A 19,785-nucleotide genomic window follows, 5' to 3' on the forward strand; every position below is an offset into this window, starting at 1 on the left:
TAAACACCTCCAGGGTTGGGGACTCCACCACCTCCCTGGGCAGCCCATTCCAATGCCAATCACTCTTTCCATGAAGAGTGTCTTTCCTGACATCCAGACTGAACCTGCCCTGGCACAGCTTCAGGCTGTGTGTTCTTGTTCTGTCCCCGGGTGCCTGGCAGCAGAGCCCAACCCCACCTGGCTTCAACCTCCCTTCAGGCAGATGCAGACAGCAATGAGCTCTGCCCTGAGCCTCCTCTTCTGCAGGCTGCACACCCCCAACTCCCTCAGCCTCTCCTCACAGGGCTCTGCTCCAGGCCCCTCCCCAGCCTTGCTGCCCTGCTCTCAACACCTTCCAGCACCTCAACATCTCTCTGGAATTGAGGAGCCCAGAACTGGACACAGCACTCCAGGGGTGGCCTGAGCAGTGCTGAGCACAGGGGCAGAATAACCTCCCTTGTCCTGCTGCCCACACTGCTCCTGAGCCAGGTCAGGATGCCATTGGCTCTCTTGGCCACCTGGGCACACTGCTGGCTCATATTCAGCGATCAGTACCCCAGGTCCCTTTCTGCCTGTCTGCTCTCCTGCCAGGATGGATCCCATCTAGTCCCATAGACTTGCGAGGATCCAAGAGGCTCAACAGAAGGACTGTCCTGGTCCTGCTGGGCACACTGAAACAAAGACTTTCAACCCTTGTTTACTGCACACAGATGTTGTAGACACATTTGGGTACCACCTATCTGCAGGTGGCCCAGCATCTCAAGTGGTTCTGAGGTCTGCTTTACTTCATTAGTGAATAAAATGGCTGAGCAGGGTGTGCTGTTAGGAGGTGACAGCTGGACACGTGTGTTCAGCAGCTTTCCAATGCACCTGTATGCCAACAGTGGCAGCCACAAAAGAAAGAGGATGAAATGGAAACCATTTCCCTAAAATCAGTTTGCAGTTCCTCAGACCCGAAGCCGCTGCAGCGAAGGGCCCAAGCATTCACTGGCTGTGGACTGTGTGTAACCCCAGGGCAGATTTGGCATCCTTTTTGGCTTTGGGCCAGCTCTTTCTTACTTGACCTCAGAGTGACTCCTAAGTGGTCTGTGATTAGTTTATTTAAGATTTAAGAACAAGAACTAGAAATGGCATAGTTCTACTCCACAGATTTTTGCTTTGCCTGTAGCAAATTAATCAAATGAGAGTCTAACTTGTTTCAGATGAAATGAATTCCCTCTGTTTGCTGTGCTGATCCCCAACTGCACTGCTGGTTTATAATTTCCACTCCCTTCAAGTATTGTGCTGTAACTTAGTTAACTTTCAAACTGTATTTATGAGAGGTGTTGCAGTAATAATTTGTAACTGAAAGGCAAGCAGGATTTGGCACTGGGACTCTGTTGCATGTGGATGTTGCCAAAATATCTGAAAGCCTCAGAGACCAGAGCTCTGGCTTTGAACTGACTGAAGTATTTGATGTCCTCAGCTAAAGCAAGCCACTCGTGTGTAACAGTTTGCTGGGAGCTCCACGTGGCAATCTGCTGCAGCCTCCGGGAGACCCTTGTAAACCTGAGCACACAGGAGCTCACCGGTGGTCCTTCCCCTGCCTGCCTAATTGCTCACATGTGTTTCTGTCCTGTTCAAAGTTCACCTCTTTTATGGGCCTTCCTTCTTCCAGAGCTCAGTCAAAGTCAGTGGAACAAGAAATCACCTCTGAAGCAGCTTGTCATGCTTCTCTACGCTGTGCTGCATTCCCCAGCTTTCAGCTCACAGCTGAGAGCTCAGCAGAGCAGCTTAGAGCTAAGTTATGGCTGCACCGAAGAGTTAACTGTTCCAGCTGGAGCACAGCAACAGATTCTGCTTTATTGTCTGCTGCAAGGAGGAGTCTGCCCTTGGTATTTCGCAGTCGGGGCAATAAGCCTTGCCTATAAGTAAACGTATATGTGTGTAACGGAAATACTGCTCCATTCTGGTCCTCTCTGGAACCAAGAAGGGCTGGATTTAGACAAAAGAAAATTATTTCTGCCTTGCAGCTTTTTGCAATGTCAAACAAAACCCTCTCAGACCAGTTGCAGTCCCACTCAAGTGTATGAGCACCACTGATGTAAACCCACTGAATTTCCCTCTGTAACGTCGACCACCAGTGCTCCAAACATTAATTTCTTCTTCTACTCTGCTTCCTGACGCTGCCTTCAGAAGCATGAGGCATAAAAACATGCCAGAGGTTTTCTCACTATTTGCCTGCCTGCTTGGTGTGTATTTTCTTAACCTCTGGAATTCATCACAGATCACATTTTTGTAGCTTTCTCTAGCAAAGCTTCTCACTGCAGACTTGGGTTCTCTTTTCCTCATGCAAGGATCTCAGGAAGCTTTCACATTGTTGTAAAACCAGTAAGAAAACTTTAATGTTTTCAACAATGGGCAGGGAGCTGAGGGTCAAGTTTCTGCTGCCTCCAGCAAGTGTCACACTCCCTGAAAGCCACAGGCTGGGCACCTGGCTTTGCATTGGCACTGGCATTGACAGGCTTGGTTTTAACGTCATTGTGGGTATTCCAAACACAGGTTTGTTTGAGCATCTCCCTTCTGAGGGAAGGATGAGGGAGCTGAGTCTCTTTAGCTTGGAGAAGAGGGTGTTCAGCCTGGAGAAGAGAATGCTTCCAGGGAGACCTTAAAGCTACAGCTCAGTATTTGAAGATGTCCTAGAGGCAGGCTGGGGAGGGACTGTTCAGAAGAGCCTCTGGGAATAGGACAAGGGCAATGGTTTGGAACTGGAGCAGGGCAGGGTTAGATTAGACAACAGGAGGAAGTTCTGCGCAGTGAGGGTGCTGAAATACTGGGGTTGGAGCCCCATCCCTGGAGATATTCAGGGTCAGATGCAGTGTGGCCCTGTGCAGCCTGATCCAGTTGGAAGCGTCCCTGCTGACTGCAGGGAGGTTGAAGGGTCCCTTCCAACCCAATGCAATCTGTGAATCTGTGAGCTCAGGCTGCCCTCATTCCTGTTGATAAAGATGTGAAGAGCAGCGCTGGGAGAAGGCAGCCAGGCTCTGCTCAGGGATGTCCAGTGTGCCCTGCCCTGGGTGACCCTGCTCTGGCAGGGGGGTTGAGCTGGATAGTCTTTTGAAGTCCCTTCCAACCCCTAAGGTTCTGTGATTCTTTTGAAGTAGGACTTCCAGCCCACAACGGCTCCTCAGAATGAAGAGATTAATAAATAAATTATTAAAAGCTGACAAAAATAAAATCACACCTTGCGTGCACAGCAGGCAGTGTTGCAAGCATTTCAAAAGGGTGTGTCTATTTCACAGAACGTTAGGGGCTGGAAGGGTCCTCCAGAGATCACCCAGGCCAATCCCCTGCCAGAGCAGGGTCACACAGGAACACGTCCGGATGGGATTGGAAAGTCTCCGCAGAAGGAGACTCCGCAGCCTCTCTGGCAGCCTGCTCCAGGCTCCAGCACCCTCACACTGACAAAGTTTCCCCTCCTGTTCCCCTGGCACCTCCTCTGCTCCAGCTTGCCCCCAGTGCCCCTTGTGCTGCCCTTGGCCACCCCTGAGCAGATCCTGGCTGCATCTTCCTGACACTGCCCTGCACATCTTTAGCACAGCACTGAGGGCAGCCTCAGGCTGCTCTGCTGCCAGCTGCCAGCCCCAGCTGCCTCAGCCTGGCCTCACAGGAGATGTTCACTGCCTGCAGCAGCCTGGGGGCTCTGGGCTGGGCTCTCTTGAACAGTTTTCTGAGGTCCTTCTTAAACTGAGGGGACCAGAATTGGACACAGTATTCCAGATGTGGCCTCAGCAGGGCAGAGCAGAGAGGCAGGAGAACTTCTCTGCCCTACTCACCACAGCCCTTCTAATGCAGCCCAGGGTGCCCTTTGGAGTATATATGTGTGTGCAGAAATGTATCTGGGTATAAACTACACAAATATTTATGTTGCAAATATAAAAAATTACACCCCCCCAAAAAATATTGTAATAAAGGCATGGCCAGAGGTAGTGTGTGAAAACCCAGACAACTAGGGACGAGGCTGGCAGCCTGGGAAGGAGGTCGTGGGGATGTGGTGTAGGATGGAGCTGCAGCGTTTAACACCAGCCTGGCTGCATGTGGCAGACATGCATCAGATAAGGCAGATTAGAGCCCTAAGAGACAAAGGAGGTGATTGTGTGCCCCGTGGCAGGGAGGGCAGCTAAGTGCTCTGCTGCTGATAATCCGTGCAGTGTTTTGTCTTCTTGGAAAGGTTTCTGCAGAGCAGCTCCCTGCTTGGATGAAAAGCTTGGCTGTTGCCTCTGGGTGCTTTGCGGTGGTCCATGCTGTCAGATGACCTTGTATGGCAGTCATCTTTGGGACAGTTGTGTGGGTTTCGTGCATTTGCTCTTTCAAAGGGATTCCTTCTACCTTCGAACTCAGGATGCGTTTGGTTTGCCTTGGGAGTGTCCACTGGTTCTTCCATTTCTTACCTTTGAACTGGGGGGGCTAGCTTAGGATCCAGACAGAAGTGCCCTTGGCAGTGAGCAAGATCTGTGCTATTTGGTGAAGAGCAGGAATTTTGATCTGTTTTATGAAAGGTGCTGAATAAAGAGTGAAATTCTGCAGAGCAGTGCATTCCATGGACTCTTGCTGCTTCAGGCAAAGTCTGCATCAGACTTCAGTGCAAGGCACCTTGCAGATCAGAAGGAGGTGCAGGTCAGATTTGTTGCTGGGCATACACTCAAATGATTTAGCCTTTGCTGAGCCTGGATGAGGACCATTTTGTTACTTCACATGTGGATTCATCCCCCTAAGGGTCTGTTGTGGCCTGAGTCAGCTACAGCACCAGTTAGACAACCTTATGCTGCAGAGCAGCCTCATGTGCAGTAAGTCTGTGGACAACAAAAGTCGACCTGAGCACAGAGCTCTCAGTCCATGACATCTCTGTAACAGAATCACAGAATTATCAGGGCTGGAAGGGACCTCAAGGATCATCCAGTTCCAGGCCCCTACCATGGGCAGGGACACCTCACACTAGATCAGGTTGCCCAGAGCCACATCCAGCCTGGCCTTAAACGCCTCCAGGGAGAGGGCTTCCACCACCTCCGCGGGCAGCCTGTGCCAGGCTCTCACCACCCTCACAGGGAAGAACTTCTTCCTAACATCCAATCTCAATCTGCCCTCCTCTAGCTTGGATCTATTCCTCCCAGTCCTATCACTACTTGACATCCTAACAAGTCCCTCCCCAGCTTTCCTGTAGCCCACTTCAGACACTGGAAGGCCACAATAAGGTCTCTTTGGAGCCTTCTCCTCTCCAGATTGCACAGCCCCAACTCTCTCAGCCTGTCCCATGGCAGAGCAGCTCCAGCCCTCTGCTCATCCTCTTGGCCCTGCTCTGGACACCTTCCAGCACCTCCAGATTGTTCCTGTGCCAGGAGCTCCAGAGCTGGGCACAGTGCTCCAGGTGGGGTCTCACCAGAGGGTGCAGAGGGGCAGAATCCCCTCCCTCACCCTGCTGCCCACATTTCTCTTGGTACAGCCCAGTCCCTGGGTGGTCCTCTGGGCTGCAGGTGCACACTGGTGGCTTATGTTGAGCTTCTCACCCACCAGCACCCCCAAGTCCCTTTCCTCAGGGCTGCTCTCAAGCCAGGCACTGCCCAGCCTATGTCAGTAGCTGGAATTGTCCCAGCCCAGCTGCAGGACCCTCTCTTTATCTGCTTTGAGCTTCATTATCCACTGCCACTCATTAAATGTTCACTTCTGGTGAATCCCTTGACTGCCTTTTTGCTTCTGTTTTCTTCACCCTTCATGTTGGGGAAAGGTCTGGATGGAGAGGTTGCATATGAGTGAGCTTCCATGGCACCCCATCCTGGAAGGGTGGTAGAAGGTGGTGAGCTACTGCTGAAGCTTCCCAGGATGATGAATCTTACCTCCCTGCTGCTGCAATGCCAGTAAAAGCCCAGGAGTACCCGGGTCTGGGAGGGCAGGGGTGCCTGAGTGCCCGCAGTGCCTCTGGCAGGTGCAGGCAGGCTTGGGAACTCTGCAAAGGTGCCCTGGTGCCCCAGGGCAGCAGTGGGCTGCAGCCACTCACCACCCCTTGGTCCTCTGTGAAAAGAGGCTTCCCCCGTGTGAAATGGTGCTTGTGGGAGGTGGAGTGGATCTGTTCTGCACGCCTGTGGAACAGGGAAGTGGGAGCTGAGCAGCCTGAGCTGTGCTGCCTGCCACGGTGCTGCTGCCTTCCCTGACTCAGCAGCAGGCAGGTTGTGCTGGTGGCAGGAGGCTGAGCAGAGGGCAGCTTGTGCTGGTGGCAGGAGGCTGAGCAGAGGGCAGGTTGTGCTGGTGGCAGGAGGCTGAGCAGAAGGCAGGTTGTTCTGGTGGCAGGAGGCTGAGCAGAGGGCAGGTTGTGCTGGTGGCAGGAGGCTGAGCAGAGGGCAGCTTGTGCTGGTGGCAGGAGGCTGAGCAGAGGGCAGCTTGTGCTGGTGGCAGGAGGCTGAGCAGAGGGCAGGTTGTGCTGGTGGCAGGAGGCTGAGCAGAGGGCAGGTTGTGCTGGTGGCAGGAGGCTGAGCAGAAGGCAGGTTGTGCTGGTGGCAGGAGGCTGAGCAGAAGGCAGGTTGTGCTGGTGGCAGGAGGCTGAGCAGAGGGCAGGTTGTGCTGGTGGCAGGAGGCTGAGCAGAAGGCAGGTTGTGCTGGTGGCAGGAGGCTGAGCAGAAGGCAGGTTGTGCTGGTGGCAGGAGGCTGAGCAGAAGGCAGGTTGTGCTGGTGGCAGGAGGCTGAGCAGAGGGCAGGTTGTGCTGGTGGCAGGAGGCTGAGCAGAGGGCAGCTTGTGCTGGTGGCAGGAGGCTGAGCAGAGGGCAGGTTGTGCTGGTGGCAGGAGGCTGAGCAGAAGGCAGGTTGTGCTGGTGGCAGGAGGCTGAGCACACAAACACAACCATCGCTTTTACCAGAAAAGCTGTGGGTGTGCTTTGTGTTTCCTCTGCTGATCCCAGACTTTTCCTTTGCTTCTGGAAGGAAGTGGAGAGCAATGAAGCTTCTGACCAAATCAGACTCTGATCGTTAGCTTTTCTCTGCTCACTGCCTGGTGAACACCACAAGAGGCCTTCAGTGGGTTTCATTTGCTCATCTGTTTGAGGTTGTCAGTTCTGCTCCCCATATTTATCAGGTCTTGCACTTCTGCAGAACCCCCAGATGTATGATCTGAGTCTGACCACCTGGGCAGCACAGGCAGCAGGCTGGGTTGAGTGCCAAGGCCTGGGAGAGCCTGCCCAAGGGGCACTCTGGGAAGAGTTGTGGTAGTCATTGTGGAGAGGGACTTCTGCTCTGTTCTGTGCTTAGGTGGCCAAGCAGGCGTCAGGATAGCTGACAGGTGACAAACTGTTTGTAGGTTGGATTTTGCTACAGGTTCTGCCTGGGGAAGTCTCTGAACTGCCTCCTCCACCCCGGGCCAGCGGTCGGGGTGAGCAGTGTGGGGAAGGTCACTCACACGCTGCCCAAGCCAGCTGAGCTGCGCTGACTCACGAGCGCACTCCTGGCGGCTTCTCCAGGGGCAGTAGTAGTAACCTGCTGCTCTGCCTTCCTTTTTGCAGACGATTTTGCAGAGGAGGAGGAGGTGCAGTCCTTTGGCTACAAGAGGTTTGGTAAGTGGCAGCAGTGTGTCCCTCAGCTTCCATCCTGTAGCGCCTGGGGTAAGTCAACTGCTTGCTCTGAGAGCCTCCCTCACTGGCAGCATCGAGACGTGCAAGCACAGCCCCGGTGCCCACTGAACTCTGCACAGAGGAAGGTGTGATTCATTTTCTAAGCAAACAGGATACTTCAGGACTGGCCCTGCCCAGAAAGAAGTGGTTGTTTGCTCATCAGCGGCATGGAAATGCAGGTCACACCTGAGGAGAAGTGAATGTACTGCCTGCAGAAAGGGCACTGTGGCTCGGGCTGCCTCTCTGCCCAGCTGAGCCTTCCTTTGGCCTGCAGGCTGATGTGCAGGGCCTTGGAGGTGTTCCTAAGAGCAGTGGTGTGGGACCTGCTCTAGGCCTGCACAAGTTACTTCCAGCTGAGGCAGGACATGTGCTGGGGCAGTGGGGCACAAGGCAGGAGCTCGAGCACTGCCTGTCTCCTGCTTTCTTCCCTTCTTTTGGATGTTTGTTCACTGGAAATGGCCCTCTCTTATGAAGGCCACACATCCGTGCAGGAGTCAGCAGCCCTTGAGATTCCTCTTTTCAAGGCTCTTCTCTTTCCCTCAAAGAAACAATTTCAGTTTCTGCATCCAGCAAGCTGAGGCAGGCTGACTTCTGTCGCTGTCCCTGGGGAGGTGACTCGGTGACCTCTGAGCATCCACAGTGCCAGTGCTGTCCTGGAGCAGCCAGAGGTGTCCATCCTCCACGCTGCTGCGTGCCCTGCCAGCTGGCAGCCAGCAGGAGGAAAGTTCACTTTGTTTTTTCTCTCCTGTGAAAGTGGCTGCAACAAGAGTCACTTTCAACATCCCTGCCTGGCAAGGGGATTGGAAAGGGCAGCCGAAAATGAAAAACAAGTCATCAATTCCCTCTATCCCCAAAGGAGCAGAGGCAGGCAGTGTAGGGGGATGTGGCATTTGGGAGCTGGAGATCTCATTCCTGTCACCTCTTCTACCCCTGAACTCCTCCGCTGCTCCCTGCTGCTGTGGGTAGGTCAGGCAGCCCCCGAGCCAGCAGCTGTGCTTGGCAAGTCCTGCCCTGGGCTGCACACAGGGCTCTCTGCTGCTGTACTGGGGATTTTCTCTGGAATAGGCCTTGGAATATCAAAAAAGCAAAAATACCTTGATAAGTGGGAAGGACATTAACTTCATTTCTGTCACCTCATCTCTCACACGGGCTGCTATGAAAACAGCTGTCCCCATGCTGCTCTTTCCCTGGCTGCCCCTAGCCAGAATGCTCTTGCTGTGACCTGCAGAGGTTTCAGCTGGCAGTGGGCAACCACTGTCCTGCCATCCAGTGGTAGGTGCTCTGCTGTGGCATACTGGGACTTTTGTCTTCACAGAATCACAGTGTCAGGGGCTGGAAGGGACCTCCAAAGCTCGGCCAGTCCAACTCCCCTGCCAGTGCAGGATCACCCAAAGCAGATCACACAGGAACACATCCAGGCAGGTTTTGAATATCTCCAGAGAGGGAGACTCCACAACCCCCCTGGGCAGCCTGTGCCAGGGATCTGTCACCCTCACAGGGAAAAAAATTCCACCTCATGTTTCCATGAAGCTTCCTGTGCCTCAGCATCCACCCAGTGCCCCTTGTCCTGTCACTGGGCATCACCCAGCACAGCCTGATTGATAGGCATTGCTGAGATCACCTCTCAGTCTCCTTCCAGCAGCACAGCCCCAGCTCCCTCAGGCTCTCCTTGTAACAGACATGTTCCATTCCTTTCATCATCTTTGTGGCTCTGTGCTGGACTCTCTCAACCGGTTGAAGTGGGGAGCCCAGAACTGGACACAGTACTCCAGATGTGGACTCACCAGGGCAAAGCAGAGGGGCAGGAGAACCTCACTCGACCTACTCACCACAGCCCTTCTAATTCACCCCAGAATGGCATCGCCACTCCTGGCCACCAGTGCACATTGCTGGCTCGTGGTCAACTTCCTATGCACTAACACCCCCACTGCCTTCCAGCAGGTCAGTCCCCAGCCTGTTCTGGTCCATGGGGTTGTTCTCTCCCAGGTGCAAGACTCTACACTTGGCCCTGGCTGAGTTTCATTGAATTTCTTCCTGCCCAACCCTCCAGTCTTAGCTTGCATTTCTTTCTTTCTTTCTTTTTTTCTTTCTTTCTTTCTTTCTTTCTTTCTTTCTTTCTTTCTTTCTTTCTTTCTTTCTTTCTTTCTTTCTTTCTTTCTTTCTTTCTTTCCTTCTTTCCTTCTTTCTTTCTTTCTTTCTTTCTTTCTTTCTTTCTTTCTTTCTTTCTTTCTTTCTTTCGGGTAGTGTGGTAGTACCCATCTGAACAACTTCTCTCCTTAGAAATGCCAGGTTTATGTGAGCAAGTCCAGAAATGCTTGTGCTGTTGTGCCTGCTGGGGCAGCAGAGCAAGAGAAAAGGACCAGCAGTCTGGCAGTGGGAGGAGATTTCACTACAAAAGGAAGAGACAGGGTAGTGGCACCCTTAGGAAACAACCATAACCACCTTCTTCCTCACGGAAACAGCTCTGCTGAAGGGAGGGAGCTGTCCCAGATGTCTGCTGCATGCAAGAGGAGCCTTGGCTAAAGTGGGAGTGGGGTGATGAATCTTTGGCATTGGCACTGGTGAGAGTTGTGTAATTCAGTGCATAGCTGAATGTCTTGATCCAAAAAGACTTGTCTGTTCTACTTCTGACCCCAAACTTCCTCCCATACCCCTTTTCTTATCTTTCCTAGCATTGTGGGGCATCACAGGAAGGAGCTGGGTTGAGCTGGTTTCCATACATCCTTGCACGAGCAAGTTTGCCTGCAAGTTCTTTTGCGTCCCCTCCCTCAGAAGACCCAGCTCAGCATGCTCCTATTTCACCACTCCCTGATGCATTTCCAGGCAGCTTCTTCTTCAGGGAGCGGGAGCCACCAGCTCTCAGCAGCCCTGATATTGCTGCTAGACAGGCTAGAGCTTGAGCAGCTCAGCTGCCTGCTGGCCCAAACAGCAACCCCGGGCACTTCACTGGGAATGCCAACCCAGCTGGCCAGGGCATTTGGAGCTTTGGAAAGACATGCATGTCACCTTCCAGAAGGAAGGGGCATGGGGTGAGGCTGCTGATGGGGCTCACTCCTGCACCTGCATCCTCACTGTTAAGGCAATACAGGGGAGGTGCAAGGCAAACTCCAAACACCAGCTCCTGATGAAAGATCATTTTGAAAGGAGCCCTGTCCTGGCTGCTGGCTGGCCCCACAGAGCGCCCAGCACTGTTTGTACATAACCTGCTGAAGTGGGCATCAATAGAAGCTGACAGAGTAGGGGTTTTGTTTCAGGAGCTGTGTTGTAAGAGCAGTTGTGTTCATATTCTGTGACTAGAGAAGTCCCTGTGTGCCTTTCTGACATGAGACATGGTAGGAGGACCATGACTCAAGTGCCTTTGACTCCATCATTTGGAAGTGTTAGGCCTTTTCTGGAGCAAAATGTGCTTTGAGAGGGAGATATAGTAAGTGTAATAGGCTCATAAAACATAAAGTCAGTGCTGGCAGATGGGAACATTTGTTGGTCAGCACTTGGCAGGCAAAGAGTTTGGTTCAAGGAAGAAGGATGTCTCTGAAGAGAGGGAGAGAGGAAGGGGGGAAGGGAGACCTTCTTCAGGAGTTCTTATTTCCACAGAATTGTAGAATCATTTAGATTGGAAAAGACCTTAAAGACTGTTGAGTCCAACTCTTAACATCTATCACTGCAAGGTCCACCAGTAAACCACATCACTAAGCACCACATCTATACATCCCTTAAATCCCTCCAGGGACGGTGACTCAATCCCTTTCCTGGGCAGCCTGTTCCAGGGCTTGACAACCCTTTTGGTGAATAGTTTTTTCCTCATATCTAACTTGACCTTCCCCTGGAGCAACTTGAGCCTGTTTCTTCTGCCCTATTACTTGTTCCTTGGGAGAAGAGACTGACTCCCACCTAGCTACAGCCTCCTTTCAGGGAGTTGTTGAGAGCCAGAAGGTCTCCCCTCAGCCTCCTTTTCTCCAGACTAAAACCTCCAGCTGTGTTTCTAGTGAGGGGCCAAAACTGAGCTCAGTGTTGGAGGCGTAGCCTCACCAGTGCTGAGCACAGGGTGCAATCACTTCCCTGCTCCTGCTGGCCACACAGCTGCTGGTACAAAAGATAAAGCTTCTGAGGAGAGGACTGAATACAAACTGTCCTGCACCACTTTATGAACCTTCCTGTCCCTCCTCCTCCAGTGAACTAATTTCAGATAATTTATTGTGCTGCTGTATCTTCGGTCAGCAGACCACTGACTGCCAACATGGGAAGCACAGAACACCAAGGGGCTAACTAACAACGAACAGAGGTGCAGCCAGCTCCAAGCTGCTAGAAAAATACACACCAGCATTTTCTCTCACTTGAGCCGGGGACAGAGATGCTGCAGGGGATGAAGGAGGCTGAGGAAAGCTCTTTCCAGCTGACCAATGCTGTTTACCTGTCCTCACTGGATGCTGCAGATGTGCAGGGATGCTGCCAGAAGTGTGATGCTCAGCTGCAGTGCCTCCAGCTTGCTGCAGCAAGGAAGCAGTGAGGAGGGAAGTGTGTTTCTTATCATTGTTACTTCATTGTAGTGTCTGGAACAGAGCGCTGGAGATCATCTAGTCCAAGCTCCCTGCCAGAGCAGGATCACCCAGGGCAGGTCACACAGGAATGCATCCAGATGGGTCTTGAAATTCTCCAGAGAAGGAGACAGCATCACTCAGTGCCCAGGCTGCTTTGAAGTTCTCTGCTCCAGGTAACATGCTGTGCCTCTGCACTGTCTTACCCTAGCACACTGCCTAACGACTGCTAGCTTTATCAGCAGTCAGTGTCCTTGCCTTGCACCCCCTCATGCACACCCCACTTTGGGAAAGAAGGGGTGAGGAAAGGGCAGCACACACTTTCCAGTGTTACACACGTGTGGAAATCTTCAAAGTGCAGATGAGGAGAAGGCTAAGCAGCTTGTGCCAGATAATTGCACTTTGCCCTTGCGGACACAGCCAGAAATGGAGGCCTTTTGGCCTCCATGGAGGGACCTACCTCAGGCACTCCCATGCTCTAGCTGGTGAGTCAGGATCCTCCCAGCCTTCACCTTCTTGCCATCTGCATGGTGCTGCTGCTTCCTTGCAGCAGCCTTCTTGCAGTCTGCATGGTGCTGCTGCTTCCCCACTGTGTCAGCATTTTCTGAACTCCTAGCAGCAAAGAGCTGTGTGGTTTAAATTGCACCTACCAAGATGTGCTAGTTTGAAGCAAGCTGGAATGTTTTGGTAACAGAACTAGATAACAGGCAGTGAAATGAAAACAATTGATGTCAACTTCTCTCACAGTCTCGCTGAGAACTCTGGGAAGAAGAAAGACTTTTTCTCCATTTTGTCTCTCACTCTTGCCTTTGCCTTAGACCTGGTCACATCTCATTAACCCTGCTCCTACTAACCTTGCTCCCTAACCTCTTGGCTGCACCTCTTTTCTTCCTGAGAACTGGGGTAAGGTTGAGAGGGGCCGGGGGGAGGTGTTGGGGTGGTTTGAGAGCCCCTCCTGGGGACTCAGGTTTCTGGGAGGGGAGTTGTGCTTTTGTATTGTTTATCCTTTGTATATAACTGTATATAATTGTATATAACTGTATATATTGTAAATAGCTGCTTGTAAATTCTGCTAGCTGTAAATAAATTGCTTCATCTATATTCCCAGAGGCCGTCTGAGTTAGCTGGGGCAAATACAAAGTGTGGGAGGGGCGGGGTAACCCCCAAACCATCACATTTTTAATTGGCGCCCAACGTGGGGCTAGATATTTCAGTGAGTGGAAATTAGCTCTGGGAATTAAGATGAAGCTAATCAAGCAGCTATTATACTTGGTGGGGATTGCTGTGTGGCCTGTTTTCTGGTTTTTTGTGTACAACTGGATCAAAGATCAAATTGGTTATTTCTTGCTTCATGTAGTTTTTAAGAAGGCTAAAGTTAAGCTTTCAAACATGTTCTGGAGCTGGGGTGATTTCATTCTTGGTTATGCTGGTTTTAATATCTCTGAGAATATTACCAAGGACATTACAGGAGCTCTGGTCAATAATGTGACAATCAATGGAAATTCTGCTTTAAATATGGCTCTAATGAGAGTTATTCAGCCTAAGACAGGAATTCCAACTGTTTGTATAGGCACATGCTCGTGTAAAACTGTTTTTCTTCTCACAATTTTTAATATTTGCCTCATGATTTTAATATTCATATTAATTTTGGCATTATTGGTGAAAAATTCAAAACCAGCTTCTGTAAGAGCTAGGAAAATTTCTGTGTCTCAGAAGCAGTCTCTTTCACAGCAAAACAAGGGAACACAGTTATCGGCTTCCCCCTTGCCAGCCTCTCCACCCTCCTCTATAGGTTCTGGGAACACAGCCAGTGTTCCTGCCACTAACGTAAACAATGATAAGGATAACCAAAACAAGCCGCAGAGTTTAGCAGGAGCCTCAGGAGCACAGGCAGGTACCCAAAATCAGAATGTTCCCAGCAAAAATGATAACACATCAGGGTTGGCAGGCATCCCAGGAGGACAGGCAAATAATAACACTGCTAATGCTGGTAACGCTAGCCCAGGCAGTCCAAACCCTAATGACACCAGCTCAGCTAATTCGAACCCCCAGCCAGCAGACCAGAACCAAAATCCTCCTGTTAAAAGCAAGGCAGATTTGAACTCACTAGCTCCAGGTCAGACCCCTAAGGATACAAATGCTCCAAGTCAGACCTCCAATAATTCAAATGCTCCAAGTCAGACTCCTAAAGATTCAAATCCTCCAGCAGACACATCCAAGTCTGTTGCTGCTCAGGCCCTTCTGGCACCTGCTAAGGCAAAAGCTAAGACAAAGAATGGTTCGCAGGAGGATGTAAGAGAGGGGACCTCTGGTGATCAGCAGCAAGAGGAGGAAGAGGAGGCAGTTAGTCTGCGAGACCTTGTAGATGTGCTGAGACAACAATACTCAAGTGAGAGGAGTGCTGTGAGGTTAGCTGCCAAGAGAGAGGATGGTTCCAATGAGTTTAGGAATGCTATGAGGAAGATTGTGTTAGGCCCAGCACCACCAGAACAACAGGAAGAAGAGGAGGAAGATGACATCCAAGGCTCCAAGGATCCACTCAGAGAGGTCAGGGAAGTTAGGAAGGAATACACAAGGGAATCAGGTGAGCCAATCCTAAGCTGGCTAGTGAGATGCCGTGGCATCGGTGCTAATGCTCTGCAGGTAGGAGACAAGTCTGCCAAGCAGCTAGGACCACTCACTAAGGAGAGTGGAGTGGACAAACACCTGGCAAGTCCTCTTGGTAGGGTTAGCTTGTGGACACGCCTTCTTTTGGCTGTGGCTATGAGATATCCTTCCCGAGATGATTTGCCATGGGCTGCCAAGAAGTGGAACACCGTTGAGCAGGGAATTAAGCTTCTGAAGGAGTTTGCTGTGAAGGAAGTGCTTTATGGAGATCATGGCACTCATAAGCCTGATGATATTCCTTTGGGAACAGGCCTCATGAAGAAGCTGATTAAGCTTGCTCCTTCATCCTATGCTAACATCTTGGCCAGTAAATTTCTAGCAAGGAGTGATAATGGAAGATCTTTCACTGTTGGTGAATTCACTGACCAGCTCAGGCAGATTGAGGACAGCTTGTCACATTCTGGTATAATCTGTGCCATAAAGACTATGACTACAGAGATGAAAGATAGCATTGAGAATGGCATTAGAAATGGCATGAAAGAACTGAAGGAGGATCTCAAAAACATTACCAATCTGGTAAGGGATACCGTTCCTGCATCATCTGAATGGGTGCATGTTTCTGCAGTCAGGAACAGACGCCCACCTCCTACGAGGCAATTCCAGCCCAGGAGGAGACAAATTCCACCTAGACAGCAGCAATCACGTGCGTCACTGTGGATACTTCTGCGTGACACATACGGTGAGAACATGAACAAATGGGATGGTAAACCTACTTCAGCTCTTTCAAAGAGAGTCAGGGATCTGCAGAGTGGCAGAAACAGAGGCAGCAATGCCCGAAAAGTAGCTGTCACTTCTTCAGCTCCCGAGAGCAACTGCAATTACTCCCGCAATTGCAGTTTCTCTCACAACAACACCAATCATTGTGTACACCCCACATGCCATGTTCAGCATTAGGGGTGCCCTGCCTCCAGCCAGGAGGAGGAAAGGGATAGTGGAGAGAACCGAATCTATTGGAATGTATTCATTAGGTGGCCTGGCAGTTCAAGAGTTCGGAAATACAGGGCTTTAGTTGACACAGGTGCTCAGTGTACTTTATTGCCATCTAATTGTAAGGGGACAGAGTCCATTTCTATCTTTGGAATCACTGGTGGATCTCAAGAGTTAACTAAGATACAGGCTGAGATCAGTTTAACTCGTAAAGAGTGGAAGACACATACTATTGTAACTGGTCCTGATGCGCCTTGCATTTTGGGAATTGACTTTTTGAGACAAGGTTGTTTCAAAGATCCTAAGGGTCACAAATGGGCTTTTGGAATAGCATCTGTAGAGATTGAGGATGATAAATTGAAATTGTCCATTAGACCTGAACTTTCTGATGAATCTGCAGTTGTGGGACAGCATGACATAGAGGACCTGGAAGTGCCAATTGCAACTCAAATTGTTCATCATAGGCAGTACAGAACTAACCGTGACTCTTTGTTGCCCATTCATCAGCTGATTCATCAACTGGAGAGTCAGGCTGTCATCGAGAAAGCTCATTCACCTTTCAACAGTCCCATCTGGCCTGTGCGCAAACCTACGGGCGACTGGAGACTGACAGTTGACTTTCGTGCCCTCAACGAGGTGACGCCACCCATGAGTGCAGCTGTGCCGGACATGCTGGAACTCCAGTACGAGCTGGAATCGAAGGAGGCTAAGTGGTATGCAACCATAGACATTGCTAATGCTTTCTTCTCTATTCCCATAGCAAAGGAGTGCAGGCCTCAGTTTGCATTCACCTGGAGAGGAATCCAGTACCAGTTCAACCGTTTGCCTCAGGGGTGGAAACACAGCTCAACCATCTGTCACTCAGTCATCCACAATGCACTGGAGAAAGGTAAAGCTCCAGAGCACATCCAGTACATCGACGACGTCATTGTGTGGGGCCAAACTGCTGAGGAAGTCTTCGAGAAAGGTAACAAAATCATTGACATTCTGTTGCAAGCAGTTTTGCCATTAAGAGAGACAAGGTCAAAGGACCTGCCGGAGAAATTCAGTTTCTGGGAGTGCGGTGGCAGGATGGTCGCCGTTACATTCCTCAGGATGTGATCAACAAAGTCTCTACCATGGCAGTTCCCACCAGTAAGAAGGACACACTTTCTTTTCTTGGTGTGTTGGGATTTTGGAGACTACACATTCCTGGTTTCAGTCAGATTGTCAAACCTCTGCATGATGTGACTCGTAAGAGAAACAATTTTGAGTGGGGACCTGAACAACAAGCAGCCTTTGATCAGATCAAGCGAGAAGTAGTCCATGCAGTGGGTTTGGGACCTGTGAGATCTGGTCCGGACATTAAGAACATTCTGTACATGGCTGCCAGTGACAATGGTCCAACTTGGAGTCTTTGGCAGAGAGCTCCAAATGAGACACGTGGTCGTCCTCTTGGTTTCTGGGGACGTTGCTACAGAGGTTCAGAGACAAATTATACTGCAACTGAGAAAGAGATTCTAGCAGCCTATGAAGGAGTGAAAGCAGCTTCTGAAGTGATTGGAACTGAGTCACAATTGCTTTTAGCTCCTAGACTGCCAGTTCTAAACTGGATGTTCAAGGGCAAAGGTTCATCACCACATCATGCCACAGATGCAACCTGGTCTAAATGGATGGCTTTGATAACCCAACGAGCACGAATGGGTAATCTTGACCGACCTGGTCTGGTGGAGGTGATCACCAACTGGCCGGAAGGCACAGACTGTTCCAAACCTCCAGAGGAGAAAATAACTTGTGCTGAGGAAGCTCCTCCCTATGATGATCTCTCTGATCAGGAAAAGAACTATGCTTTGTTCACAGATGGTTCCTGTCGTCTTGTTGGGAACAAGCGAATATGGAAGTCAGCAGTTTGGAGTCCAACCAGGAGAGTTACCGAAACGAAAGATGGAGAAGGAGAATCCAGTCAGTTCGCTGAGGTAAAAGCTGTTCAACTTGCTCTTGATGTGGCTGAACGTGAGAATTGGCCTATCCTTTACCTCTACACCGACTCGTGGATGGTAGCCAATGCTCTATGGGGTTGGCTTAAGGACTGGAAGAAGCATGGTTGGCAGAGGAAAGGAAAGCCTATTTGGTGTGCTGATCTATGGCAGGACATTGATGCACGGCTGGAGAAAATTCCAGTGAAGGTGCGGCACGTAGATGCACACATGCCCAAGAGCAGAGACAATGAGGAACATCAACATAACCAGAAGGCAGATCAAGCTGCTAAGATTGCTCAAGTTGATACCAACTCTGAACTTGACATTGACCTTGATTGGAAACACCGAGGTGAGTTGTTCTTAGCTCGGTGGGCCCATGACTCATCTGGACATCAAGGCAGAGATGGAACATACCGATGGGCTCGTGATAGGTCAATTGACTTGTCCATGGACGCTATCACCCAAGTCATCTATGACTGTGACATTTGTGCTGCTATTAAGCAGGCTAAGCGAGTCAAGCCCTTATGGTATGGTGAGAGATGGTCAAAGTACAAGTATGGTGAAGCCTGGCAGATTGACTACATCACTTTACCTCGATCTCGTTCTGGTAAGCAGTATGTGCTAACGATGGTAGAAGCCAGCACTGGATGGCTGGAAACCTATCCAGTTCCACATGCTACTGCACGTAACACCATTGTTGGTTTGGAGAGACAGATCTTGTGGAGACATGGAACTCCAGAGAGAATTGAGTCAGACAATGGTACTCATTTCAAGAACAATCTTGTGAAAAATTGGGCCAAAGAGCATGGTATTGAATGGATCTATCACATACCCTACTATGCACCAGCTTCAGGGAAGATTGAACGCTACAATGGTTTGCTGAAAACCACCCTAAAAGCTATGGGGGGTGGAACTCTGAAAAACTGGGACAAACATCTAGCACAAGCTACTTGGTTGGTAAATAGTAGAGGTTCAGTAAATAGAGCAGGACCTGCACAATCAGATTTGGTCCAAACAGTAGACGGTGATAAAGTTCCTGTTGTAGGTGAAAAGAATCTGTTAGGGAAAACTGTTTGGGTATTTTCTCCTTCGGGCGAAGGGAAACCTGTCCGAGGGGTGGTGTCTGCTGAAGGTCCTGGTCATACCTACTGGGTAATGCAGGAGAATGGTGAAATCCAGTGTATTCCACAGAGAAATTTAACCTTAGCTGAGAGAGTTTAAATTCAAGCTGTTAGGAGTTTTCTGTTCTAGGTAACATCGGCACCCAACACTGAGAGAATCTACAATAGAATCTACAGTACATGAGCACGAACCCAATATCACCTGGGAGTCCCTGTTCTGAGCTTTTGAATCACCTACATCTGATTGAAGTGTGAACTGAACTTGTATATATTGTTTTAGTGTAAATATTGGTTTAGATTAGATTGGGTAATTCTCAGCGGTACTCTGAGCGAAGTAGACAAGGGGTGGATTGTGCTAGTTTGAAGCAAGCTGGAATGTTTTGGTAACAGAACTAGATAACAGGCAGTGAAATGAAAACAATTGATGTCAACTTCTCTCACAGTCTCGCTGAGAACTCTGGGAAGAAGAAAGACTTTTTCTCCATTTTGTCTCTCACTCTTGCTTTTGCCTTAGACCTGGTCACATCTCATTAACCCTGCTCCTACTAACCTTGCTCCCTAACCTCTTGGCTGCACCTCTTTTCTTCCTGAGAACTGGGGTAAGGTTGAGAGGGGCCGGGGGGAGGTGTTGGGGTGGTTTGAGAGCCCCTCCTGGGGACTCAGGTTTCTGGGAGGGGAGTTGTGCTTTTGTATTGTTTATCCTTTGTATATAACTGTATATAATTGTATATAACTGTATATATTGTAAATAGCTGCTTGTAAATTCTGCTAGCTGTAAATAAATTGCTTCATCTATATTCCCAGAGGCCGTCTGAGTTAGCTGGGGCAAATACAAAGTGTGGGAGGGGCGGGGTAACCCCCAAACCATCACACAAGACAAATAGTTGGTGCAAGTCAGCTTGACAGACACATTCACATCCCCATGCACAGCCTCATGCAAGAAGCCCCATGCTGTCAGGTTAGGAAG

The 19,785-nt window shown here is 50.2% G+C and overlaps 1 protein-coding gene across 2 annotated transcripts in view; it reads left to right on the top strand.

Moving 5' to 3' along the window:
- COLEC12 (collectin subfamily member 12) overlaps positions 1–19,785 on the top strand; it is a 119,023-nt gene that overhangs the window by 7,818 nt on the left and 91,420 nt on the right. Inside the window, exon 2 of one of the 2 annotated variants that reach the window (XM_064170567.1) lies at positions 7,503–7,553. The exons of the other annotated variant lie outside the window; for it this stretch is intronic. Within the exon in view, the coding sequence (XP_064026637.1) occupies positions 7,503–7,553 (51 nt within the window). The remainder of the gene's footprint in view (positions 1–7,502; positions 7,554–19,785) is intronic. 2 annotated transcript variants of the gene reach the window in all.

This window comes from Pogoniulus pusillus, chromosome 34 (genome assembly GCF_015220805.1).
Source record: "Pogoniulus pusillus isolate bPogPus1 chromosome 34, bPogPus1.pri, whole genome shotgun sequence".
NCBI lineage: Eukaryota > Metazoa > Chordata > Aves > Piciformes > Lybiidae > Pogoniulus > Pogoniulus pusillus.